The sequence below is a fragment of the Artibeus jamaicensis genome, unplaced genomic scaffold (genome assembly GCF_021234435.1).
Source record: "Artibeus jamaicensis isolate MK-2021 breed Jamaican fruit bat unplaced genomic scaffold, CSHL_Jam_final scaffold_916, whole genome shotgun sequence".
In the NCBI taxonomy this organism is placed as follows: Eukaryota; Metazoa; Chordata; class Mammalia; order Chiroptera; family Phyllostomidae; genus Artibeus; species Artibeus jamaicensis.
The window spans coordinates 11,122,500-11,144,755 of NW_026522059.1; the positions used below are offsets into that span (position 1 = coordinate 11,122,500).

At 49.8% G+C, this 22,256-nt stretch overlaps 1 protein-coding gene across 1 annotated transcript; it reads left to right on the forward strand.

Moving 5' to 3' along the window:
- Positions 1-3,187: 3,187 nt before the first annotated feature.
- On the forward strand, positions 3,188-18,871 carry CUNH8orf76 (chromosome unknown C8orf76 homolog). Its single transcript, XM_037166741.2, has 6 exons — positions 3,188-3,462; positions 7,250-7,345; positions 8,073-8,216; positions 11,344-11,798; positions 15,472-15,604; positions 18,568-18,871. The coding sequence occupies exons 1-6, from the start codon at positions 3,265-3,267 to the stop codon at positions 18,766-18,768; spliced, it is 1,227 nt and encodes a 408-aa protein (XP_037022636.2). The 5' UTR covers positions 3,188-3,264; the 3' UTR covers positions 18,769-18,871.
- The last annotated feature ends 3,385 nt before the right edge of the window (positions 18,872-22,256 follow it).

Below are 22,256 nucleotides of genomic sequence, written 5' to 3' on the forward strand. Positions count from 1 at the left end.
TCATAATCATTAACTTTTTTACACAGTAGGTACACAGTTGCTTTAATTTTTTTATTGATTGATTTTAGAGAGAGGAGAAGGGAGAAAGAGAGAGAGAAACATCGATTTGTTGTTTCACTTACTCCTGCATTCATTGGTTGCTTCTTGTAACGAGCCCTGATCAGAGGTTGAACCTGCAACCTTGGCCTATGAGGATGACATTCTGACCAACTGAGCTACCCAAGGTCAGTTGCTTGATTGAAGTCACAATGAATTGTATTCCCTCAGTCTGGCTTGTCCTTATTCTCCTGCCACCAGCACAGCTGTTGCCTGCCCTAGAGGCCTCCCTTATCTCCTCCTGACCTAGTCAGTAGGAAGTCAGTAGAGGTCAGGAGGAGTCAGTAAGAGTCAGTAGGAGTCAGCACTAACCCCTCCCCTTGTGTCTACCCAGCAGGTCTTGGTTTATACTTTATTCAGTACCTGTCAAGTTGGCTTAGTAAGTACATCCATTTCACTGGCTTAGAGTGCTTTCAAGGAAGAAACCACATTTAAAAATCTTTTTTAAGCTGGTGTTTACCAACCACTTACCATGTGCCAAGCACAGGGTTGAGAGGGTTCCATGATTTATCTCAATCCCCATGGACAGTCCACGAGGCAGATGCTGTTCTTGTCCCCATCATATAGCTGATGAAACTGAGGGTGGTGAAGGTTCAGATTCACACAGAGTGAGTGTTGGAGGTGTCAAACCCGAGCTGTCTCCAGAGCTCTCACCCTCAACCATGGACTAGCCAGAGTCTTCACAAAACCATTACTCAGTAAATGTCAGACTGAACCAGAGATTGCGAGTTTGGGAGCCAGGAGAGGAAAAAAGCAATGCCAGCCTGTGATACTGGAATGAAATGAACTGAGCAAATCCTGAGAACTCTCGTTTGGCTCAAGACTTGCTGGTGTGAATAAAAGAACATTAAGTTGAGATTTGTGATGGGAATGGGGTGGGGGAGGGGCAGAGGGGCCCAAACTCAGCTACATAGTAAGATCATATGACAGCCAAGGGAGTGACCAACACCTTGGGCACCGTGCACAGTCCACGCCAGGAGTGTACAGCCCAGAAGCTAGTAAGATACACTTGGAGTTTCAGGTCATTAGACCATTCATTCACTCAGTGAACACATACCAAGCACACAATATACTCTGCCTGGCTACGGGCTCTCCTGTCTCAGGCTGTCCAGCGGCTCTCCCTTTCTCTGCCTCAGCATTGGGGCCTGTTTTCTGCTCCTCGGCCTTGCAGCTTTTAAGCAGTTTTTGCTTCCATCTGCAAAGCCACCTCTGGGCGTCCTCCTGGCCAGCTCCTCCTATGCCAGGCTCAGCTCAAAGGTCACCTCTTCAGAGGTGCTTGCTTTGAGTACCCCACCTGAGGTGGTCTCTTTGGCATACATCACTCTTCTGATTTTATTTCTAGCACTTGACATGGTCTAAAACTACTTTGCTCATTTATTTACTTGTTATTTGCCCACAAGAACTTAAGTTCTACCAGAGCAAAGATCTTGGCTGTCTTATTTATCACTCTGAGGATACGGTGTCTCAAATTTTAGTTGAATCAGTGAGTGTATCTATTATGAAAATTTACAGAATATGGGAAATAAATGAAGACATTCAATATGTTAAAATAAGTTGATAAATACCCACAAGAATTAGTGGGATGCAATTCATGCCTGTAACGAAAGGTGAAGATTTACTTAAAAGAAACAGAAAAAGATGGAAAAGGAGAAAAGGCAATGTTTACAGATATCCAGGGAAACAGAGAAGGGGGGGGCCCAGAGGAAAACTGCTTCTGTAAGGAAAGGAAGAGATGTGATTTCATTCTGAAAGGCGTTTTCAGGCTGCTCACAGGCCTGTCACGTGTCTTCTCCTTAAGTTAGGCTCGTTGAGAGCAAGGACCATGAGTGGTAGGTATGTCCTCAGCCCCTGGCCCAGGGGAGGCCCCCAGAATGCACTGGTTATACACAGAATGCATAAATGAATACTGTGTACTAAGTGTTGCCCTAGGGGACCTTAGGGCATAGAAGGGAGAAGATTCACGTGCAAACCGTGTGATGATTAACTCACTCAACAAACTCGCAGTGCTAGACAGGGAGATGTCCCCCCCTAGAATGAGGTCATGGTATCCTGAAGGTGACAGACAAGTGAGCACCGACAGAAATGTATGAGAAACACCCAGTCACAGAGAAACATGTGGTGCTATATAAACCCAGACAAGGGCCATATAACTGAGACTTGGGGACCACAAAAGGCTTCTGGGGAGTCAGCCAGATGGAGGGCACTGAGAGGGGCCCTCTTGCCAGAAGAAATGGCGAGGCAGTGCTTGGAAAGGGCAGAGAAAGTCTAGGATGAGGGAAAGACTGGGAGGAAGCTGATTCCAGACAGGACCAGCCTGGATGGAGCGCACCATTCAGTTAGCGGAATGGGGCAGTGGATTAGCCTCCCCTAGGGTGAGTGTGTGGAGTGGAAAACTGTGTTGAAAGAACACTGGAAGACAAATGGTGGAAGAGAAACTGGTGAGATGAAGACCAGTAGAGGGAAAACCAGAGTAAAAAGTTCCATGTCTAGTACCGGCTGCATAACATGGCACAGTAATACTGGGCTGTGCAGTATTGGCTGGTATTTTATCAACATTCTCCGTTTCCTAGTCTCAAGGAACATCTTGAAAGTGTAAGAATGCCTCTAAATACTAGTCTTAGAATTCTGAGATTCGGTGTTTTCTCCAGGCCGAATTAATCCTCCCTGATGGAGCCCCCAGAGTAAATCTCTATGTCCTCTTTTTATAAATGCATCAATTATCCTGGTCTTTGTTCCTGATGGTCTCTTCGGAGGCATGGGGAATTACTGACTCATTTATTTCCCAGCTCTTAGCAACGTAATAATTGATCCTAAACAAGTTACTTTAACTTCTATATGCCCAAGAGCTTCATTTGCAAAACGGAAATCGCATACCTTTCATAAGGAAAGTATATAAAGTGCAAAGAGAGTGCTTAACACAGTATCAGGAATATCATCAGTGATGAAAAAATTGGTACCTACTGGTTTTAAACAGCTACCCTGAGGGAGGCCAGTGCTTTTGATGCGTGCATACAAGGAACGTTCTGCCCATCTCCTGAAACCAAGAAGTCAAACTCCGTCCCTCTCGTTAGGTTTGAGAGCCCGATAAATATCTCAGCTCACCAGCTACTCGCAACCTGCAGCTGGCCAAGCCTCGGTTTGGCCCTTCCAGAGACTACAAATCCCAGTATGCCGCGCTCTTCCGCGCTGGCCCGTCTGGGCACCGCTCAGGGCACCGCCTCCGCTCGATGCCCACGCCATTGGCGCGCGATGGAGACCGGGAGCTGGTTGCTCGGCGGCGAGTTCGAGGATTCGGTGTTTGAAGAGGGGCGGGAGCGGCGGTCTGGACCGCCTGCGTCCTACCGCGCCAAGCTCTGCGAGCCGCAGGTAGGCGGGCAGCAGGGCGGGGCCTCCGGGCCTCCCCCAGGCGCCCCCTCCTCACCCTGGTTCCCCGGCCCCGTCTCCCGCGGATCCCCGCAGGATCGCCTGCCGCCTCCCCGGATTGCCCCTCTGCCCACCCTGGCCTCCCGTTATCCCTGACCACCACTAGGAACGGAGCGGAGCCCCACTCCGGAAGCCCGGCCCCCTCTGACCCCGAGGGCGCGAGGAAACCACTGCGCTGTCCTCGGGGAGCTCGCAGCTGTTGTTGGGCCGGTCTCGCTGTGACTCCCTGGTCTTCCCTGTCCCGCTCGAAATCTGCAACAACTGCACGTGCAGCCGGGCAGTCAGCGCCCCAGAAGCGTGCCGCCGCCCACTTCTGCAATTTTAGTGTTGTCTGCCCCCCAGATGGCGACGCCCCCCCCCCCCATGAACCTGTCGTTTGGTGACTTACCCCTGCCGGCTCTAATCTCTCTCTCTGATGGCCAGAGTCGCTCAGTTGTATCCATTTCTCAAGGCGCGTCTTAAACGCTGCATCCTCCGAGAAGTCTTTTCTGATTCCCCTTTCCAACCCCAAAAGTTTGTTTTGACTTCTTTCCTCCCCCCGCCCCGCCCTCACCCTTTTAGCTTCTGTTAAAACACCTGCCAGTATCCCAGAAAGCTCTTAGACCCTGAGTGCTAAATGATCACCTGGGAGTGGGCGCCTGACTTATTGCGCCCCCCCCCCCCCAGTGCCCAGCAGGTTTTGTTCATTATGGGAACTCCGTGAATATTTTGAATTAGAATTTGTATTTCAGTCCAGCCGTAAACAGTGTGGGGTTAGGGCTCTGAACCCTGCACAGTGGAAAATCCATGTATAACTTTTGACGGCCCCCAAAACCTTACTAATAGCCTACGGTTTACCAGAAGCTTTACTAACAAAATAGTTGATTAACATATATTCTGTATGTTATATATTTTATAACCTGTAGCTTACCATTAAGAAAGCAAGAGAAAAAGTTATTAAGAAAATCGTAAGGAAAATACTTCTACAGCCCTCATTGAGGAAAATCTGTGTATAAGTGAACCCACGCAGCTCCAGCCCCTGTAGTTCAAGGGTCAGTGGTGTTGACTGCACGTGGGAATCTCGACTCACCAATAACAGCTACTGTTTGTCAGAAACTTGCCTGTTCCCGGCACTGTGCTGGGCTTCTTTACAGGTATTGTTTCATTTTTCCTTACCACCATTGTACTGACAGATGCCAGGTGCTGGGCTTCTTTACAGGTATTGTTTCATTTTTCCTTACCACCATTGTACTGACAGATGCCAGGTGCTCAGCAATGACTGAGTTGTCCTTTGGTTTTATTTCACCTGCATTGTCTCCTTACCACATGCAGTCTTTCGGAGGTCACCTCTAGTGTTGATTGACCGATGTAAACTCACACCAGGATGGGCTTGGGAAGTGACATTGTAGAGCAGGGGTGTCCAGCCTTTGGGCGTCTCTGGGCCACACCGGAAGAAGAGTTATCTTGGGCCGCACATTAAATACGTTGCGACGCGTAATCACAAGAAAATCACGTGTTTTAAGTAAATTTGTGATTTTGTGTCGGCCTGCGTTCACAGCCGTCCAGGGCTGCACGTGGCCCGTGGGCGCCCCTCTTGTGTGGGTTAAAAGCCATGGCTCTGAGATAGGGCCTCTGAATTCCAGTGTGGGCTTTATTTTCCCCTTGCCTTCCAAGGTGTCAGTTCCTTATTTGTCATTTGGGAAAAATAATACTTGCTGGCTCATGGCCTATTAGGGGAATAAAATGAGATCGTACTTTGTCAGGTATTTGATAATAAACACAGGTATTTGATAGTACTTACCAAGTGAAACCCCAAAGTCACTCTTCGTTAGACTTTGTCTGGTGTGTGATACTGCCCATAAAGTCAGAGAGACCAACTGAAGTGCCGTTGGTCTCCCGCAATGGGCTGGAAGACTTCTGTTGTGCCCACCCGCTCAGGTTCGATGTGGGGCCAGATGTTTGCCTTAGCACGTCACCTCTTAGTCCCACCCCCGTTCACGGCTCTTCCCTCCTTCCTCTAATCAGAAAGGGGCACTAAAAACCATCCCATGTCTGAATTCTTGTGGACATGCAGATTATGTGGGACAATAAAAATAATCCCTTGAAAATTGATTTTGCTGGATCATTTCCCATTTGGATAATGGAAGTTGGATGGAGGCTTGCAATTGTGTAGTTGTTGTTCAAGAAGTTGGGGTTGACTAGTAATCTAATGCCATCTGGGGCTGAGCGGTGGAGTACAAAGGGAAATTGTGGGCCCGGGACACAGACTTGTTGAGTTACACGGTACTTACTTCAGGGAGAACAGAAGGAACAGTGGGTGCTAGCCTTCTCCACTGCGATGGATCAGGCTAAGGAGAGAGACGGTTTTACTAAAGTAACAGTGGGGCCATGATACCTGAGCAACTGTTCTGAAAGTAGAACCGGGCAGTTTCAGCACCATGGTAGAACCAGGGGGAATGCAGTTGTGTCTGAATTCATGCTACTGAACTGGGAATAAGCTCCACTCAGCCTGCAGGTGTTTTACCGTAACTGTAATGGGATGAGAGATGTTAGCCGCTGGCTTTCTGTCAGCTGAGCTTTTGTTTTCTAACAATCGAATTCTTTATTGTGATATCCATAAATGTTGCTGTTTGTGTTTCTGTCCTCATCTGATCATTCTTTACGTAATAATCGGAAAATCTCAGTCTCGCTTTCTTTCCTGTGCACGGGGTTTAAATCAGTGGAAAGGCGAATAAGGTACTCCAGACGGGCTTCTCCCGAGGCGGGTCTTCGGCTTTCGATTACATGGAGGCCTCCTTTGAACCTAATTATTATTCCCTCTTTGCTTAGCTTCTACTGGTTGCTTTTACATTTTCATAGTAGCTCTGTAATGGTAATTCTTCTTTCCTATAAGACTCTTTCTGATAAGAGTCTCCAGTCTCCACTCCACCTCCTCTAAAATGTCTCAACGAGAAAGCATATCTCTGTCTAAAGAACCAGCGGGGACTCTGCTAGTAAATGCCAGTTCCCAGGCAACACAAAAAACCCACATTGAAAATGCCGTGGGGGGCGGAGACTGACTCGCAGATGCAGAGAGCAGACCGATGGTGCCAGGGGGCTGGGCAACAAAGGTGAAGGGGTTAAGAAGCACAAATTGGTAGTTTCAGAACAGTCACAGGGATGCGAAGTACAGTGTAGGGAATAGAGGGAATGATGTGCTAATAACTAGATAAGGTGCCAGGTGGGTATTTGAATTATTAGGGGATCACTCTGTAAATTACTATATTTTGGACTCTAAGACGCACCTCCCAGATTTGGGAGGAAGGGGAGGGTGCGTTTTATAGTCCGAATGTAGCGTGCCTGGCTCTTGGGGGTGTGTCTTATAGTCTGAAAAATACAGTATATAAATGTCCAGCCATTGTGGTGTACACCTGAAGCTAATATAAAATAATATTGAATGTCAACTGTAACTGAAAAACAAAATTTTAATCAAAAAAGAACATGCTGTGGATAAAGCCGTATACTTTTGCACGCCTTTTTTTAAGTTGAGAGGCATCATATTATTGGTATGTTTGTTCATTGTGGTAATTATCATAAAAAGAGGGCCATCATTAATATTGTCACGCTTCGATGCCAGATGTTTTCCTCCGAGTCTCATCCTAAGGAAGAATGTCTTCTTTGAGGCTTAATCACTTATTTATGGGAATTGCTTGTGTGAGGTGGGAAGGGCATAGCTTCTTTCCGTATAATATGCTATTTTCACAATTTTTAGTGGTTTTATGAGGAAACGGAGAGCAGTGATGACGTCGAGGCTCTAACTCTCAAGAAATTCAGAGGGGACCTGGCGTACAGACGGCAGGACTATCAGGTAGAGGTCAACGTGCGTGAGACCGCGCTGCTGGCAAGGGGCTCTTGTTCCGTAGGTCATGGTGCGTTTCAGGGACGGGCTGCTGAGTTATGAGTGTTGTTCGTGAAGATGAACTTACCGTTCGTGATATGTGTCTGTCACCTTAGAACCCCAAGTGTCTGTCCTTTTCGATAAGGCTCTGTATCATTTGTTTCATTTCTCGTAGCTTCAGTACAGGGATCTTCTGGGGGTCCTCATTATGCAGGAGCCTGCAGCACAGACACCTCACACCTCATAGCGCCCCAGAGGCAAAGCACCCGAAACGTGTGAGAGGAGGGAGGGACTAGCGACGAGGCACCGGCTTCACATGGAGATCTCACTTCATCTTCATAAAGAGCCCTGTTGGTATTTTGCTGATGAAAAGGTTATGGTATATAGCGAGTCAGTGGCAAAACCAGGGTTCAAACCCTGGTCTGTTTGGCTCCAGAATGTTCTTCCTGCTACACTAGGATGTTTTCTGTGACAGTAGTGATTATATTCTCGGCCATTTCCTGTCTGCCTCTTAGAAGAACAGTACTGACAAATCCCCAGTGAGTCTTCCTTCGCTTATTGTAGGGGTCAGTTACGACATGACCTCCTGCCTGGGAAAAAATGTCATGTTTATAACTGAATCCTTTCCTCTACTATGTTTTCTACCTTTCGTTTCATCCCTTCTCTTCATTTCCTCTACTTAACACATAATTGCCAGAAAGCCCTGCAGGAGTATTCCAGTATTTCTGAAAAATTGCCACCTACAAACTTTGCCATGAAGAGGGACGTGCAGGAAGGCCAGGCCCGGTGTCTGGCTCGCCTGGGAAGGCTCGCGGAAGCCCTGGAGATGGCCGCGGACCTGGTGAGTGGTTCCATTGGTTTTCCTGGGAGGGCTGCCTATTTTCTAAGAAGCAAAACGGAAACCAACTTCTTGCTAATAGCAAAATCTGTGAATTTGGAGAAGCAGAAGAAATTGTCAGTGGTATAAGACTGTTATTATGATAAACAATTTGGAGCTTTAGACATAATCATTTTCTTGTAATATTTTTCCTGTATTATGCTCAAAATTCTTCATTGCCTGAAAATCTCATTTACAAAGGTTTTATTTTTTTTAAGATTTTATTTATTTTTAGAGAGAGGGGAAGGGAGGGAGAAAGACAGAGAGAGAAACATTAATATGTGGTTGCCTCTCAGGCATCTCCAAATAGGGACCTGGCCTGCAATCCAGGCATGTGCCCTGACTGAGAATCAAACTGGTGATGCTTTGGTTTGCAGGCCAGTGCTCAATCCACTGAGCCACACCAGCCAGGGCAAAGGTTTTATTCTTGTTAGGAATAAATACTGAATGCAAGGATTATCAGTGATCTATGTCCTTTAGAGTCTTTATTTTTGAAAATTTCTACAATGAACATGTATTACTTTTGTAAAGAGGGAAACAAGTTACCAAAAAATGACTGAATATCATACTAAGCCAAGCTTTAATAGTCCTTTTTTTCTTAAGTGGAATTTGCAGAATTTTTTATTAAGGGATAAAGAAAAGCAGTTCTTTGCAATTCTAGATTCTGCCTGTTTTTGTTTTCGGATTAAGGCATTTATGGTTTACGTCTGTGGTTATTTATATAAGTTTTAAGTGGGGACTGGTCTTCAGTAGGCCATTCCTAGTTTATGGATGACCAGTGTTCTTCCTTAGAGGGAACTATTGAGGCACCACGTCACTGATGGTGAACCCTGTGGATCTAGTCGGCCAAGGTCAGCCTAAAGTGTGTGTGCAACTGAAGTGCCCTCTTTCTCACTGACTGGGAGAAATCCCTCAGTTTGCTCACTGAGGGGTTCATTGCATAGGACCTCAGCCTCTTGCGGTGAGAGGACACCTTGGTGGTAACTGTCGTCAGTACATGGCAAATAGCTGCATTTCCTTCTTTCTTTTTCTGCTCTCTACTAATTGTGGGTTAATTCTTACGCTGGAAAATAAGGTTACCTTGTTAAGGAAGCATATGGCATGAACAGTGAACTTGGTAGGATTTAGGTGTTTATTCTTAGTCTCCATGGTTTACAAATTAACAGCAACTTCAGCCCTTCTGGTACCTTCTTCTGGATGTTAGTCCCCATTCCTCCGTTACGGCTCTGTGTTCCCATCACCTTCCTCTTCCTCACACCTCTTGTGTATCACAGTTGGTCTCTGTCCTCCCTGCCCAGACCACTGAAGGCAGTGGCAGCTAGGTTCGTCCCCTCTTCTGTGGCTCAGACAAAGACCTGTGGCCAGTCCGCAGGTGCCAGGTCTCCCGATTTCGGAGTGGTTACCAGGCAGGAGGAGGACCCGTCTGAAGGTCTTCGGCTCCCTGTCAGGACTCTGAGAATTATCATCAGGCTTCTGGACACCCCACCGGGGGAGGACTGTTGCGGGTGGGGGGACGGGCATTGTAGCTGGTGAGTCTCACCCCTTCCTGTGGGTCTCTTCACGTGATCTCACAAACCTGTTTGCATGATTTTCTTTCCTGGTACCACATGTTTTGTTTTTAAATGTATATGTAATGCCCTGGCTGGTGTAGCTCAGTGGATTGAGCGTGGGCTGCAAACCAAAGGATCACTGGTTCGATTCCCAGTCAGGGCACATACCTGGGTTGCAGGCCAGGTCCCAGCAGGGGACACATGAGAGGCAACCACACACTGATGTTTCTTTCCCTCTCTTTCTCCCTCCCTAAAAATTAACAAATAAAATCTTTTAAAAAGTTTTAAAAAATAAATTTGTACATAACAACCTCTACCCCAACACACACTGCTTTCTCAGTATGAAAATGTTTTTAAACAGCATAAATCACTGCAGACTGGTTGTAGAAGAAAGGTAACATCTGTGTTACACAATACTTTCCCTATCATAAGTGAAAGACATGAAGGGGTATTACTCAACAGTTATTAAACACCTGTTACGTGGAGGTGCCATGCATTGTACTGGGAGTTCAGCAGCGAACTGAGTCCTTTTGGAAGTTACTGGTCTGTTGGGAGGGTGGCACTCTAGACAAGAGCAGTAATAAACCAGATCAGTTCTGCCACCGGGCAGATGCGGTGTGACCAAACGGGCTCCCTCCCTTCCTTTCACTCAGTCTGAGACCGTTGAGGAACCTCCCCGAGAGCTTGCTGTCCGCATGCTTGTTTCTTTGGGCTGCGTGCGCACTGGGTCCTTCTACGCTATTTCTTACTGGATGTGGTTCTCTGTGGCAGCCTGACTTAGAGACCAGATGGCCAGGTTTTCCTCTGGCTTAAAAATCAGCTGAAAGGCCTTTTAGTCTGCCGTCTGCTCTCCAGACTTTAACTTATGGGGGAAAAGCCTCGTTTTCTCTAGCCCCAGGCTGTTGCCATATGGCAAGTTAGGCAAGAGGTGGTGGCTCTGGTGGTGGAGACTTGAAAAGGATTTTCTGGCCTTGGTCACAGTTAGCAGGGAAGGCATTTGGATTTAATTATGATGCAGCATGAAACACACAGAGCTTCAGGCTGTCTTGCTTAAGATGTCCAAGCCAAGGGAAATTTGGACATGGAGTTCATTTGAATTCTCAAGGAAATTGCCGTTTGGATTTTTAAAAGGCCTGGAGTATTAAAGTGGAACCATTAGCCCAGGGTATAAAGGGTCGGCTTGGGTCTCTCCGCTGTCCAGCTGAAGACAGTAAAGGTCATAATAAAAATTGAAAATAAACTGGCTTTTGTGTTTCTGGTGCTGAACTCTGTCAGACCACCGTCAGGTGAATCGTGTTCCCGTTGTGACTCTGGGGTGTGGGGTGCGGGGACCAGTGTTTGCTTTGCTGGCCAGTGTGTGTTGCTCCAGGTTAATGGCTTCACACTGAGAGCTACTGATAGATATTTTGTTCACTCTGCCTGTGTAGCTGCTGAAAGGTACTTCTGGCTTATAACATGTACAACCTGGGTTTTTAGGCACCTCTGTGTTTGCGTAGAGAACGTCTGCAGTTTAATGCTTTCAGCCTCTTCCCGCTCCTCAGGAAACGAGAGCAACCAACACAGACCACCTCACCACCGCGCTCCACCTGCAGCTCGCCGTCCGGGCCGGCGGGCCGACCTCGGCGGAGGCCGTCCTCTGCCTGCAGAAGCTGATTTCTCTGCACCCTTTCAACCCTTGGAGCTGGGGCAGGTTGGCAGAGGCGTACCTGAATCTGGAGCCAGATCTCTCGGCACCGTTTGCATCCTCTCTCACACGGAACAGTTGCACCTCAAATGGCAACACTGTCGACTCCTTCCCACACTCAGGAAAAGACTGCCTTTTGTGCTGCCCCAAGACGCTGCCTGAGAGCTCTGTGTTTCCCGTGGAAACAAGCAGCCCTGATAAGCAGGAGGAGGAGAACGCCCTCACTAGTGTTCCAGACTCCGTAGCAGAAGAGAGAGAAGCAGTGTTGCTGGAGACACAGGTGAAAGCGTGTGCCTCTCTCATACGGACCAGGTAAACGAGCAGGGGGTTGAACAATGGACATGAGACTGAGCTCAGAGTAAAAGTTTTATTTTTCTAGTTACAATGTTCAAAAAGTTCTGGGCTACACACCGAGCATATGTCTTTGAGATTTTTTTCTGTGGTCTAGATGAACCCTTTGAACATGTCCTTTTAGTATGTAAGATTGAGAAACAAAACTGCGTTTGCTCAGGAACACAACTTGTGTTATTCCTCGATAAAAAATTTAAATGGAAGCCCTGGCTGATGTAGCTCAGTGGATTGAGCGCAGGCCTGTGAACCAGAGTATTGAGGTTCACACGGAACAGTTGCAGGCCAGTTCCCGGCAGGGGACACACAAGAGGCAACCATACATTGATAAAAAAAAAAATTAAAGTGGAAAACATTGAAACTAGGAAAAGAAAGGTATGAAGCATTGACAAAGGGGGAAGCGGTATTTCAACAAGGAATTTTTCACTCATGTTCCATGGAAATCTGAAGAAGAAAATCTGCTTATATTTGAATCACTGTTGGTAATGTGAGTAAACAAAGTTTAATTCATTCTGCAGAGGAGTCTCGTGATTGAGGGACACCAAGGACTTCGAATCCTTAGAGTGTAAGGGTTCACGGGAAAGGGCATACATGTGACCGATCCTGTAACTTATGAGAGAAAGGGACTCGCTTAGGTCTCAAGTGATACCAGGAAACGTAGAGGTGGTCTTCTGTTTTAACTCTGGAGAGTTTGAGAAATACTGATTGACAGACTTACTGGGAATGATACCTATTTGGCAGATTTCAGACTGGTCAGATATTCATTTCTTGTTCATTACGTCACTGCCTCAGAAACACCCTGAATTACAGCCTCGTGCAAGGCACACTGGGGGCCAGGATCGTGAAGACGTTCCGGAAGAGCCCCTTTCCCTCCTCCATGACTCACTGTGTTGAGGAGGCCCTAGGGGGGTCGGAGGGTCAGCGACGAGCGGTAGCAGCACAGCCGTGGAGCAGTGGGGTTTGTCGAGCGCAGCAGGAGGGAGGAAGTCTTCCCGAGGCAGCGGTGCCCCTGCTGAGTGCAGGTGCGCAGATACCTGTGTGCCAGGCGCTTTGCGTACTCCACCTCCCCACCCTGTGGTGGATGTCGGACCCCACCGGAGAGACCAGGGGGCTAACTTAGAGTGATGCCACAGTGGCACCGCTGCGGGGCGAGGCCCGGATTTGCGCCCCGGCCTTGACCCCAGAGCCTGTGTTCTTTCCAGAACACCTTGCTGTCACAAGGGACTGTTCGCCAGGGGAGGAGAGGTGGCTGGATGAAGGGAAGGACGGCACAGCCCCAGGGGTGAAAGGGCGGCTGCGGCAGGGTCGTCACGTGGTGCGAGCAGCATTGGTGTGAGCCCCAGAGGCCGGCACAGGCCATGAGGCCGGGGTAGTGCAGTCACGTGGGAGGCAGGAGTTTGGAGTCAGACCTGGTGTTAAGGAGCCTGATAAATTGTCCTCATTGAGCAGTGAGTCTGGATCCCTCCGCTCGCTCACTGCCCTACCTTGCACAGAATACTGAAACTCCCTCGCCTCCATTCTCTCATCTCGACAGATGGAGAAATGGGGCAGCTGCCCCCTTCACAGGGCTGTGAGAATTAAAATATCTGAGAAACTTACTGCAGTGCCCACACGCGGTCAGCACTGGGTAAATGTTGTACTTCTGTTTTTGTTTTCATTAGCACAGATGTTAAATATCATCCTAAAGAGTCTGCTCCTTGTACTGCAGGCCAGAAGAGTGTTGGAAGGTTTTAAATGTTGAATGCGGGGACCGGGCCGAAACCTCGAGAGGGCGGTCTGGCGGCTGCGGGGAGGTATTGGCAGGAGGACTTGGGGGCTGGGGACACCAGTGAAGGGACTGTGGGACGGCAGACTGGACTGATCGGTGGGTGGTCATGAGGCCCTGACCTAGGAGCGCACAGGGGCAATGAAAGAGGAAATGGATGTCTCCGCAGGATGCAATAGGCCAGACTTGGCAACCAGCGGAGCGTGTGGGAAGGACAGGGTGAGGAGGGGAGAGCGTGTGAGTCAGAGGTGACTCGGAAGAGCTGACCTTGGGTGGATGGGCGGAGGTGGTGCCTTTGCCCAAGACAGGCCGACAGGCGGAGGGAAGAATAGAGCAGGTTTAGGCTGCAGGTAGCTGCCTGTAGGACATCCAGCTGGAGCTTTAACTAGAAAACGCACGCTGAGCTCAGAAGGGCGCCGGAGATGGAGGAATTTGGAGGAGAGCGGCAGTCAGGTGGTGGTGAGGGGTCAGCTGGGACCAGTTCTGAGAAGAGGATCTGAAGGGTAGGAGGTCATTTGTGACCTTTGAGAAGGCAGCTTCTTAGTGATGGGGTGACACTGCAGGGGGTTGGGAGCGAATGAACGTGAAGTAGAAGGAGCACCAATAACCTGTATTTTAAAGTAATTTCAGGAGCAAGAAGGAGAAAGCAAGTTTGGAAAAGGTAGATTCCTCCAGAGGCCAAGCAGGAGTGCAAACAGGGTAGAATGGCACAGGGTGAATGTGAACGGGGTCAAGTTCTTTTATAAAACTCTCCAGCGACATCCGGTTGCCCCTATGCAAATTCCACATTTCTTTCTGCCACCTGGGAGGTCCTAGATGAGTTGGCCCTACCTTTCTCCTCATTCACTCCAGGTTCTTCCTTCTTGGCCGTGTTCCTCCCACAGGAATCCTCGCGATTCTCACTCACGTTAACGAGTTCTTGCGTCAGAGTCCCTTCCCCCTCCGTGGCAGGCCTCCTTCCCCAGATCTCAAGGCTGGCCCCTCCCCCTCAGCGCTATCTCAGAGAAGCCTGCCTTCCTCCACTGCCCCTCCTGGAATAGACACAGCATCCACAAAGTCTTGGATGTTTTTGTTCATAGCGCTCATCAGTGCCTGAAATTGTCTTATTATTTGTGCTCTCTCTCCTTCCCTTCTGTGAAGCAGGAACCCATCTGCTTTGCTCACCAGCGTCTCCCAGTGGTACATCCCTCAAGGCATGAATGAGTGAGCAGGAGAGCTGAGTGCTTCTGCGTGTAGCAATAGGGACCGGTGAGGCCTGAGGAAAACTGGAAAAATCTGCACATTCAATATTTAAAAAAACAAGGAGGGAGCCACGTGAGATGGACAGGAGGGAGGAGGGTGTCAAGACCAGTCCTCATCATGACAGGGAAGTTAGGGTGTTGCAAAGTGGCTGTTAGAGGGTCCTCAAAGGTTTGGCCCTGCTTTGGGGAAGGGAAGTGAGCTAGAGCTTCTTATTAGTCCTTGCAGTCAAGTTGCTGTGGGTTCAGGGCCATGGAAGGGTCACAGAGCACTGACTGCAAAGGAAGACGGCCCAGTGTTCGGGGAAGGAGCTTTTCCTTCGCTGGGGGGCTCGTTCTGTTCGCTCCTTGTTACTTGTGCTTTCGATCACTTAACTCCTGCAGGACGCCCTTTGCAGTCTTGCTCTCTAAAGAGTTCTTTGAGAAGCTTTGGTCTATGCATTTTTAAAAAGATGACTCTCCAATGTAAAGCCAGTGCTTTGTTCGGAAGCAGCAGCGTTGAGGCTGCAGCTGAGGGTGCGAGCCTGCTAGTTAGCCCCGCGGACCCGGCCAGCTGACCACCTGTGCTGTACGCAAGTTTCCACACTGCTCTCCTCCCCCGGGACCCCCGCATCCCGACTTCTCTGTCTTTCAGGCTTTTGCTTCAGCTCTCCCAGTCTCAGCAAACGTCCTTTGCTTTGGAGAGGAACCTAAGGACCCAGGAGGAAATTGAAGACAAGATGAAAGGGTTCCGCTTCCCAGAAGACACTCTGCTGCTGATGACTGAGGTGAGCATTTCCCTGGGGTTTATGTGAAACGTGGCATCATAGATATTTTTCCTGGCTCTGATACCGTGTTTTTAATTAAAAAAAATTTAATTTTAGCCTTTTAGATCTCTAAAAATAAAAAAAGAAAAGAAAGAGGCAAGGTCAAATCTCGCCCACTGCGGGACTTCTGTGTCCTTCTTTACCTGCCTTTGGTCACTTCATCCCTGAAAGCAGCTTCCTCCTCATCTTCTCCTGCAGCGTGAAAGTGCTAGAAGGCAGGGCCGCGTGTCATTTACAGGTTGGGTCTCGGCAGTCCCTGCCTGCTTGACCATCGTAATGCCCAGTAATGGCTTTTCAAGCTGAATAAATGAATGAATGTCTGTTGGCATTCGTGCAGGGCTCTTGTATGTTTTCTCCTTCGTTGGTCCTCAGAGCAGCCTGTGGGACAAGGCAGGGCGGGGCCGAGGCGCGGAGAGGTTCTGACTTGCCTACGGCCAGGGTTTACGTGGCAGAGCCGCACTGGCCTCCATCCAGCTACCAGTCCGCTGTCCGTCAGCTCCGCCCTGCTGCTGCCTTGATGGCAGCGGAGTCGGTCAGATGTCAATTTTTAAACCTTTATTAGTGATAAAAAAATCTACTGTTGAAATGTCTTAAGATGGCATTTGGAGATTATCATGTGTTGAAGTTATTCATTCTGGTTCCTCTTCGTATTGGTTGAAACTTCACAGCTCAGGGACTTTTGCCCTGAGAATAACTCTCTGTCCATATGCATCCCAATGTGCTTTCAAGAAATACTGCAAATCTGCTGTCGCAGGCCCCTTCCGCCTTCCCCCAAGCTAGGCTCCCACGCGGCTCCTCCCCCTCTCTGGGATCACACTCTCCTGGCGGTTCTCTGAGGGCGTCTTTCAACCTTCCCGCTTCTGTGGGCTCTGTCCTGTGGGCCCGTGGAGATGCACAGACAGCCCGAATCTCCTAGGTTCACCGTGGCCTTTCCGTGCTCTGTCTCCTTCGAGTTCCTACAGACTCTTCGCTGTTCCCTCTTCCCTTGACTCTGAGAGGCTGCACTTGTCTGCTCTTCTCCCATGTTTCTTACTGTCTCTGCCTCTTGAAGACCTCCGTGTCTTAAGCAACGCATGCCTGAGGCTTCCCTCAGGTTCCGTCCCCTCTGCCTTTCCCCCACAGCACGTGTGACTGCGCGCAGTCGCAGTTGTCCCCTCTGGGCGATCACCCTCTAGCCTGCTCCCTCCCCGGCAACGCGGGTCTCCCATCTCAGGCTGATCACTGGGCGACTGGGCGACTAATCTGAGATGATTATGGATTATTCTACTGTCACTTCCGTACAAGTGTCTAAAATGGAACTACTCGTCAAAACACGTCCCATCTTCATCACTATCTGGCATACTCAGCCATCAGTAAGTAGTTGAGAGCTGGAGAGAACCGTTCTCGCTTTGTGGACGGAGTTTTTTCCATTGATCCTCTCTGTCATTCTTCTTTAAACCCAGGCCTGGAAGCGCACCAGCTGCGGGCCCCTTCCTCTCTGCTCTCGCCTCTAGACGGGCGCAAGCCCCCTCCCTCCAGGCTCCACCTGTCCCTCCTCTTCCACCACTGGCACCACGGCCCTCACCACCTCCTGTCTGACTCTCAGCCGCCTCCTGGCTGGTCTCTCCTCGATTCCTTAATCTCTCCCCTGAGATCTGCCTCCAACATTGCCGCTGACTTCCTCTTAAAACATGGCTGTAAGGGCTGGGTGAAAAGGAGAAGGGGGTGAGAAGTACAGACTGGTAGTAGTTCCCAAACCGTCACAGGGTGTGAGGTGCAGGGCAGGCAGTCAATAGCACAGCAATACCTGTAGGGCCAGGTATGCACTGGACTTACCGGGGATTGCTTCATAAATTATAAAATTGTCTGACCACTAAGCTGCGCATGTGAAGGTAAATAACATCGAATGTCAACTGCAATTAAAAAATAAAGTTAAACAAAGAAACATTGCTTTGACCATGTTACCTGCTTGCTTAAAAACTAAAATGTGAGACCGTTAGCTCAGTCAGATCTAGTTTAAGGCCTTGATAATAGGCCTTCCAGAGAGCGCCCCAAACTTACAACCTAGTCATTCCCCGCGGGAATCTGGGCCCTGTCTAATAAACTCAGCTGGTCCTCCTGCCTCCGCCTACTGACTCCTCCCACCCCGAGAGACCAGCCAAAATCCACGTCCTCCAGGGAGCTTTCGGGAAGGTTCTGTTCCTTCTCCCTCACCTGCGCTCAGAGGGAATGATGGGAATGATCGCTTGAATGGATAGCTCTTTAGCCGCCCCCTCCCCCCACCCGAAAAGCAAGGATTTGCCTTAGGCTTGTGGGTGTTTTATCAGAGAAACTAACCCAGAAGCTGAATCTGATTCTGACCAGTAGGGAGCAGTATTGTGCTTTCAGAGGGCAAGCGTGCTTCTTAAATCTCCCAGGTTGCTGTGGTAACCTTTCTGGAGGAGTGGGTGTCTCTGGGTCCGGAAAGGGTGGGCCTGGCTCCTTGCATGACTTCTTTGGGGAACTTCTAAGAGAAAGAATCTGTGTGTCCCCCACCCGCTCCCAGCAGCTGCATTCTCCCGGTGCTCTGCTCTTGGGTCATTTGTCAGGGAGGGAGGGTCACTCGCAATTGTATTCTTGGCAAGAGAAGGTGCTCTGAGCTGTGAGAAGTTCGCCTTGGCTTTCCTGCAGGCTGACCAGCGCCCCCGCCGTGTTCATACGTCAGTGACTTGTTCGCTCAGGGACGGGTGGGAGTGGAAACATGGGTGGTGTTTACCCACGTGCTCCTCAGACCACTACCTCTGATCAAACATCTTTTCAGTCTGTCGGAACTGCAGGGCTGGTCCCCGGGCTGTCTGAAGGAGTTCTGCTCGCAGGCAGCCCTTGCCACCGAAGACTAGCCAAGTCCCGTGTGCCGTGTCTGGTGCCCCCTTTACAGCCTCAGGGCTTTCTTCCTCCTCCTGCAGGTTATGGGAAAAGACATCGTCCCGGAAAAAATAAAAGACGAAGTTCACAGCGAGGTGAAGTGTGTGGGCTCGGCAGCCCTGAGCGCCCTGGTGATTGCATCTTCGAAAGAATTTGAGGACAAGTGGTTCGGGAAGATCAAAGACCACCTCTGCTCCTTGGAACGTCCGTTCCACGCACAGATACAAATCTCCACTTCGTAGTCCCTTCGAAAGCCAAACGTCTGGCACTGTTCATTGCCCTTGTCGACTTCAGAGAGAATCCACTGCTAATCATGGAATACAGTGAATTAAACATGATTATTTATAAAAATGGCTTATCTTCCACGTTCTTCCTTCAGTGTTCAGTTTCTTGGCTTTTGTTGTCTTTTTAGATTTTTGCCATTCACTTATCTTGGGCTTCCTACCCCCTTAGAAGTTCTCTGTTGGGAAAGTGTGTAAAAGAGGCTCTGGGATTTTATAGTCTTTTAAAAACAGTTACTACCTATAACCAGCAGCGTAAGTATTTACATTGTTTACGTAAATTCGTCAGGAGTGACCAAGGTTGTTGAGCTGAAGTCTGTGTCAAGGTCAGGCCAGGTTCTGGGGCTTGACCGAACCTGTCGGCAGGCACGTGAGCCCGTCAGTTCTGTGGGTGCCGCAGAGACGGGGCGTCCGTGGCAGTGTCGGCCCCAGCACGCTGCGGCACTTAGCTGCCTCGGGCTCCCCGGTGACACCTGCGGGCCTGTGGAGCGCTGGCTCACAGGGAGAATGTCCTGTCCTTTCCGCCGCACATGTCACAGTCATGACCTATAACATCATGTCCCCATACACAGGGCCATTGCCTTACTCCAGTTATCTGGCATAGAACTCCAATTATCCCTTAGAGAAGCGGAGTTCAATAATAAACTGAAAACTTCATCAAACGTCCCACGCAGCTTTTATTTTTCTCAGCAGAGGGAAGAGAATGGCGGCCTCAGGCGAAAAGGTGGTATCGCCAGCGCTTCCTTTCGCCCTTCCCGGGCCCCTTCCCAAAGCAGACCGCTCTTAGTGGGAGTGCGTGCTGGTCATTCAGCTCTGAAACAAAAGGCTGATGAATAGGCATTTCAGTGTCTAGGAACCATTAGAAAGTAGGAAACTCCCCAGTGGCTCCCCCTTGCCCTCATTCATTCCTGAGTCTTTAACAATCACTTCTTGAACTCTTGTTATGACAAGCATTGTGTGGTTGCCATGGAGACATAGGTTAGCATGAAATTTATGGTCTGTGTGTTGATGGCCCTCAGGATAGAGCCCCAGTTGGACTGTGGCTTCTCCATTAGCCTTTGGCAACCCAGGGCTTCATCATTTTCTGCCCCCACCTTTAAATGTGCCATAACATCAACCTTTGGGCAGCTCAGTCTGGAGCCTCTCCCCGCCCCCAGTACATGGCTGGTTCAGCTTTCAGGCCTCCGCTGAATTTTAGCTTCCTAGAGTCTTGATCCCCAAGTGGTGGTGGGTTCCCCGTCTGCGCCTTCTCGGCTCTTTCCATGCTACCTGGGCCTATAACGCTCTGCAGGGTGATCACCCTGCTTTCCACGCAGACTAAACTTTGTACAGCTGGGAGACTGGGACTGTCTCGTTCATATTTGTATCCACAGGGAAGAATACCTGGCATCTTGCTAAATACTTGTTGGTAGGAATTGCTGAAGTCTTTTGGCCCAGTGGCTCAGTTTGTTGGAGCACTGTCCTGAACGCCCAAAGTTCGCGGTTTTGATCCCCTGTTGGGTGCATGTGGGAGGCAATGGATCCACGTCTCTCCCTGGGGGGGGGGGGGGGGGGGGGGGGGGGGAGGAACCCCTCTGCCCCGCCCTTGCTCCTGCCAAATCAATCAACATACCCTTAGGTAAGGATCTAAAAAAAAAAAAGCTGCTGAATTAATTGGCCAATGTCTTCCTTTGTTTGCACAAGTTAATCCCAAAGGCCTGGGTGGTGAGGCAGCCAAGCACCCTGCCCGGTTCTCTTTCCGTGGCTAAAACCCCTTCCTCCTGTTTGTCCAGGTCTCCTAGACATGTCCTTTCTCCCCTAACCTCTCCAACTTCTTCTCCACCCTAGTGCCCATCCAACCCTGCCCAGGCTTAGCCTTTCCCCCTCTGGCTTTCCTCCGGGGCACTGTCTACACTGAGCTGCCTGAGTGGTCTTCCTGGAGTAGCTCCTCGCCTCACTTCCCAAGACCCTCCCCCCCACCGTCCAGGCAGCGGGCCCACGCCTTTGAGAGCCTGGCCTCCTGCTGTGATGGGGGCAGGAAAGGGCGCCCAGGAAGCCTGGGCACCTGTGGGTTCCGTCGGACAGAAGGCATCTGGATCATTTCCAGCACAGATGGTGGAGAAAGTCAGTGGTGCGATGATTATGCTAAAGAAAAATCTCAGGCCAGCCTACTTAGACACCCCCCCCTTTGTCAATGAATGAACCTCTCAAGGTGACTGCACTCCAGGTGGGGGGTGGGGTGGGCCCAGGGGCGGTTCTTGCCTGTTGTGACTCTCAAAAGGCCTGTCTTCAATGTTTCCTCCCGGGAGGGGTCTGTGCCTGTTATGTGAGCTGGCGAGTCTTGCCCTTTATACTCTCCCACTCCTGCAGTCTGTACACTGTAGCCCAGGGATCTCATAAAAATCAGCCTCAAAGTCCTCCAGTGACTTCCCAAACCTCCCTCTCCCTGCACCTGCCCCTGACTTCCACCCCCGCTCACTCTGACTTCCTCTCACGCCCTTGGGCTCTTCAGGCTTCCTGCCACCCAAGCCTTGGCCTGTCCAGTTATCTCCTCTTGGAACATTCTGCCCTCCAAGCCCCAGACCCTGCCATAAATTGTCCCATCCCCATGCATCTCAGCTCAGAAGTCACTCTCAGACAACATGCTCCTGATCCCAGACTTGCTTGGGCCCCATTACATGTTGTCATAATGCCTGCATTCTTCCTTCTTTGTCCCCAAAAATGCTTGCTGGGATTATTATTGAATATTCATTGTAGAAACGCTCCTTGCCGGATCATAGGCTCAGGGACTGTGTCTCTTGTTTGTCCCTTTACGGCAGAGCTCAGCTTCCCGTAGATGTCACGATTTCTGTCCACTGCTGCCTTCCTGGAGCCCCAGGCCCCTGCAGAGGCCTCCCTGACCTTTTCTCTTTCTGTGGCTAAGACCCCGGTTCCGGCCTGTGAGCCAGCAGCCCGCGGGCCGGTCCCCACAGAGCCCCGCTGCCAGGGCCAGTGTCCTCGCCCACCTGCGTGGAACCGCGTCTCCACAAAGATGCCTTCATTTGAGGAAAACCTTGGGGAGGAATCTTGGAAACAAAGCCAAGGCCACTGCTGCAAAAAAGATTGTTTTCAATAACAGCTTTTTTGTGCTTTTGAAATTTTATCTGTAAAGGGAATTCCCACACTACTTTCCAAGGTCTCGATCATAAAAACAAACTAACAAAAACTTGAGACATTGATACAAAAGAACACAGAGCCCCGGTTCTAGAGATGGGGCTGGTCCAGAATATGCGGGCACCTGCAGCACAGCCTCCGCCCGTGCCTGGCCCTGTGCCCCCCACCCCCACCCCCACCCCCCACCCCACTGAGCCTTCACAACAATGGTCCTGAAGAGGAGCTGCCCAGGCCCGGCTCCTACCCTGTCTTCCCAGGGGACTGTGTCCCCTGCCTGGTGGATTGGCTACAGAGGTCGGGAGACATGGACGACGGGC

What these genes read in the sequence shown, in the direction of transcription:
- CUNH8orf76 (XM_037166741.2), top strand. Translation starts at nt 3,265, where the DNA reads ATGCCGCGCTCTTCCGCGCTGGCCCGTCTGGGCACCGCTCAGGGCACC. An exon ending in ACAGACGGCAGGACTATCAG is followed by an intron (nt 7,346 to 8,072) that starts GTAGAGGTCAAC and finishes CATAATTGCCAG; the next exon opens with AAAGCCCTGCAGGAGTATTC. An exon ending in CTCTGCTGCTGATGACTGAG is followed by an intron (nt 15,605 to 18,567) that starts GTGAGCATTTCC and finishes CTCCTCCTGCAG; the next exon opens with GTTATGGGAAAAGACATCGT.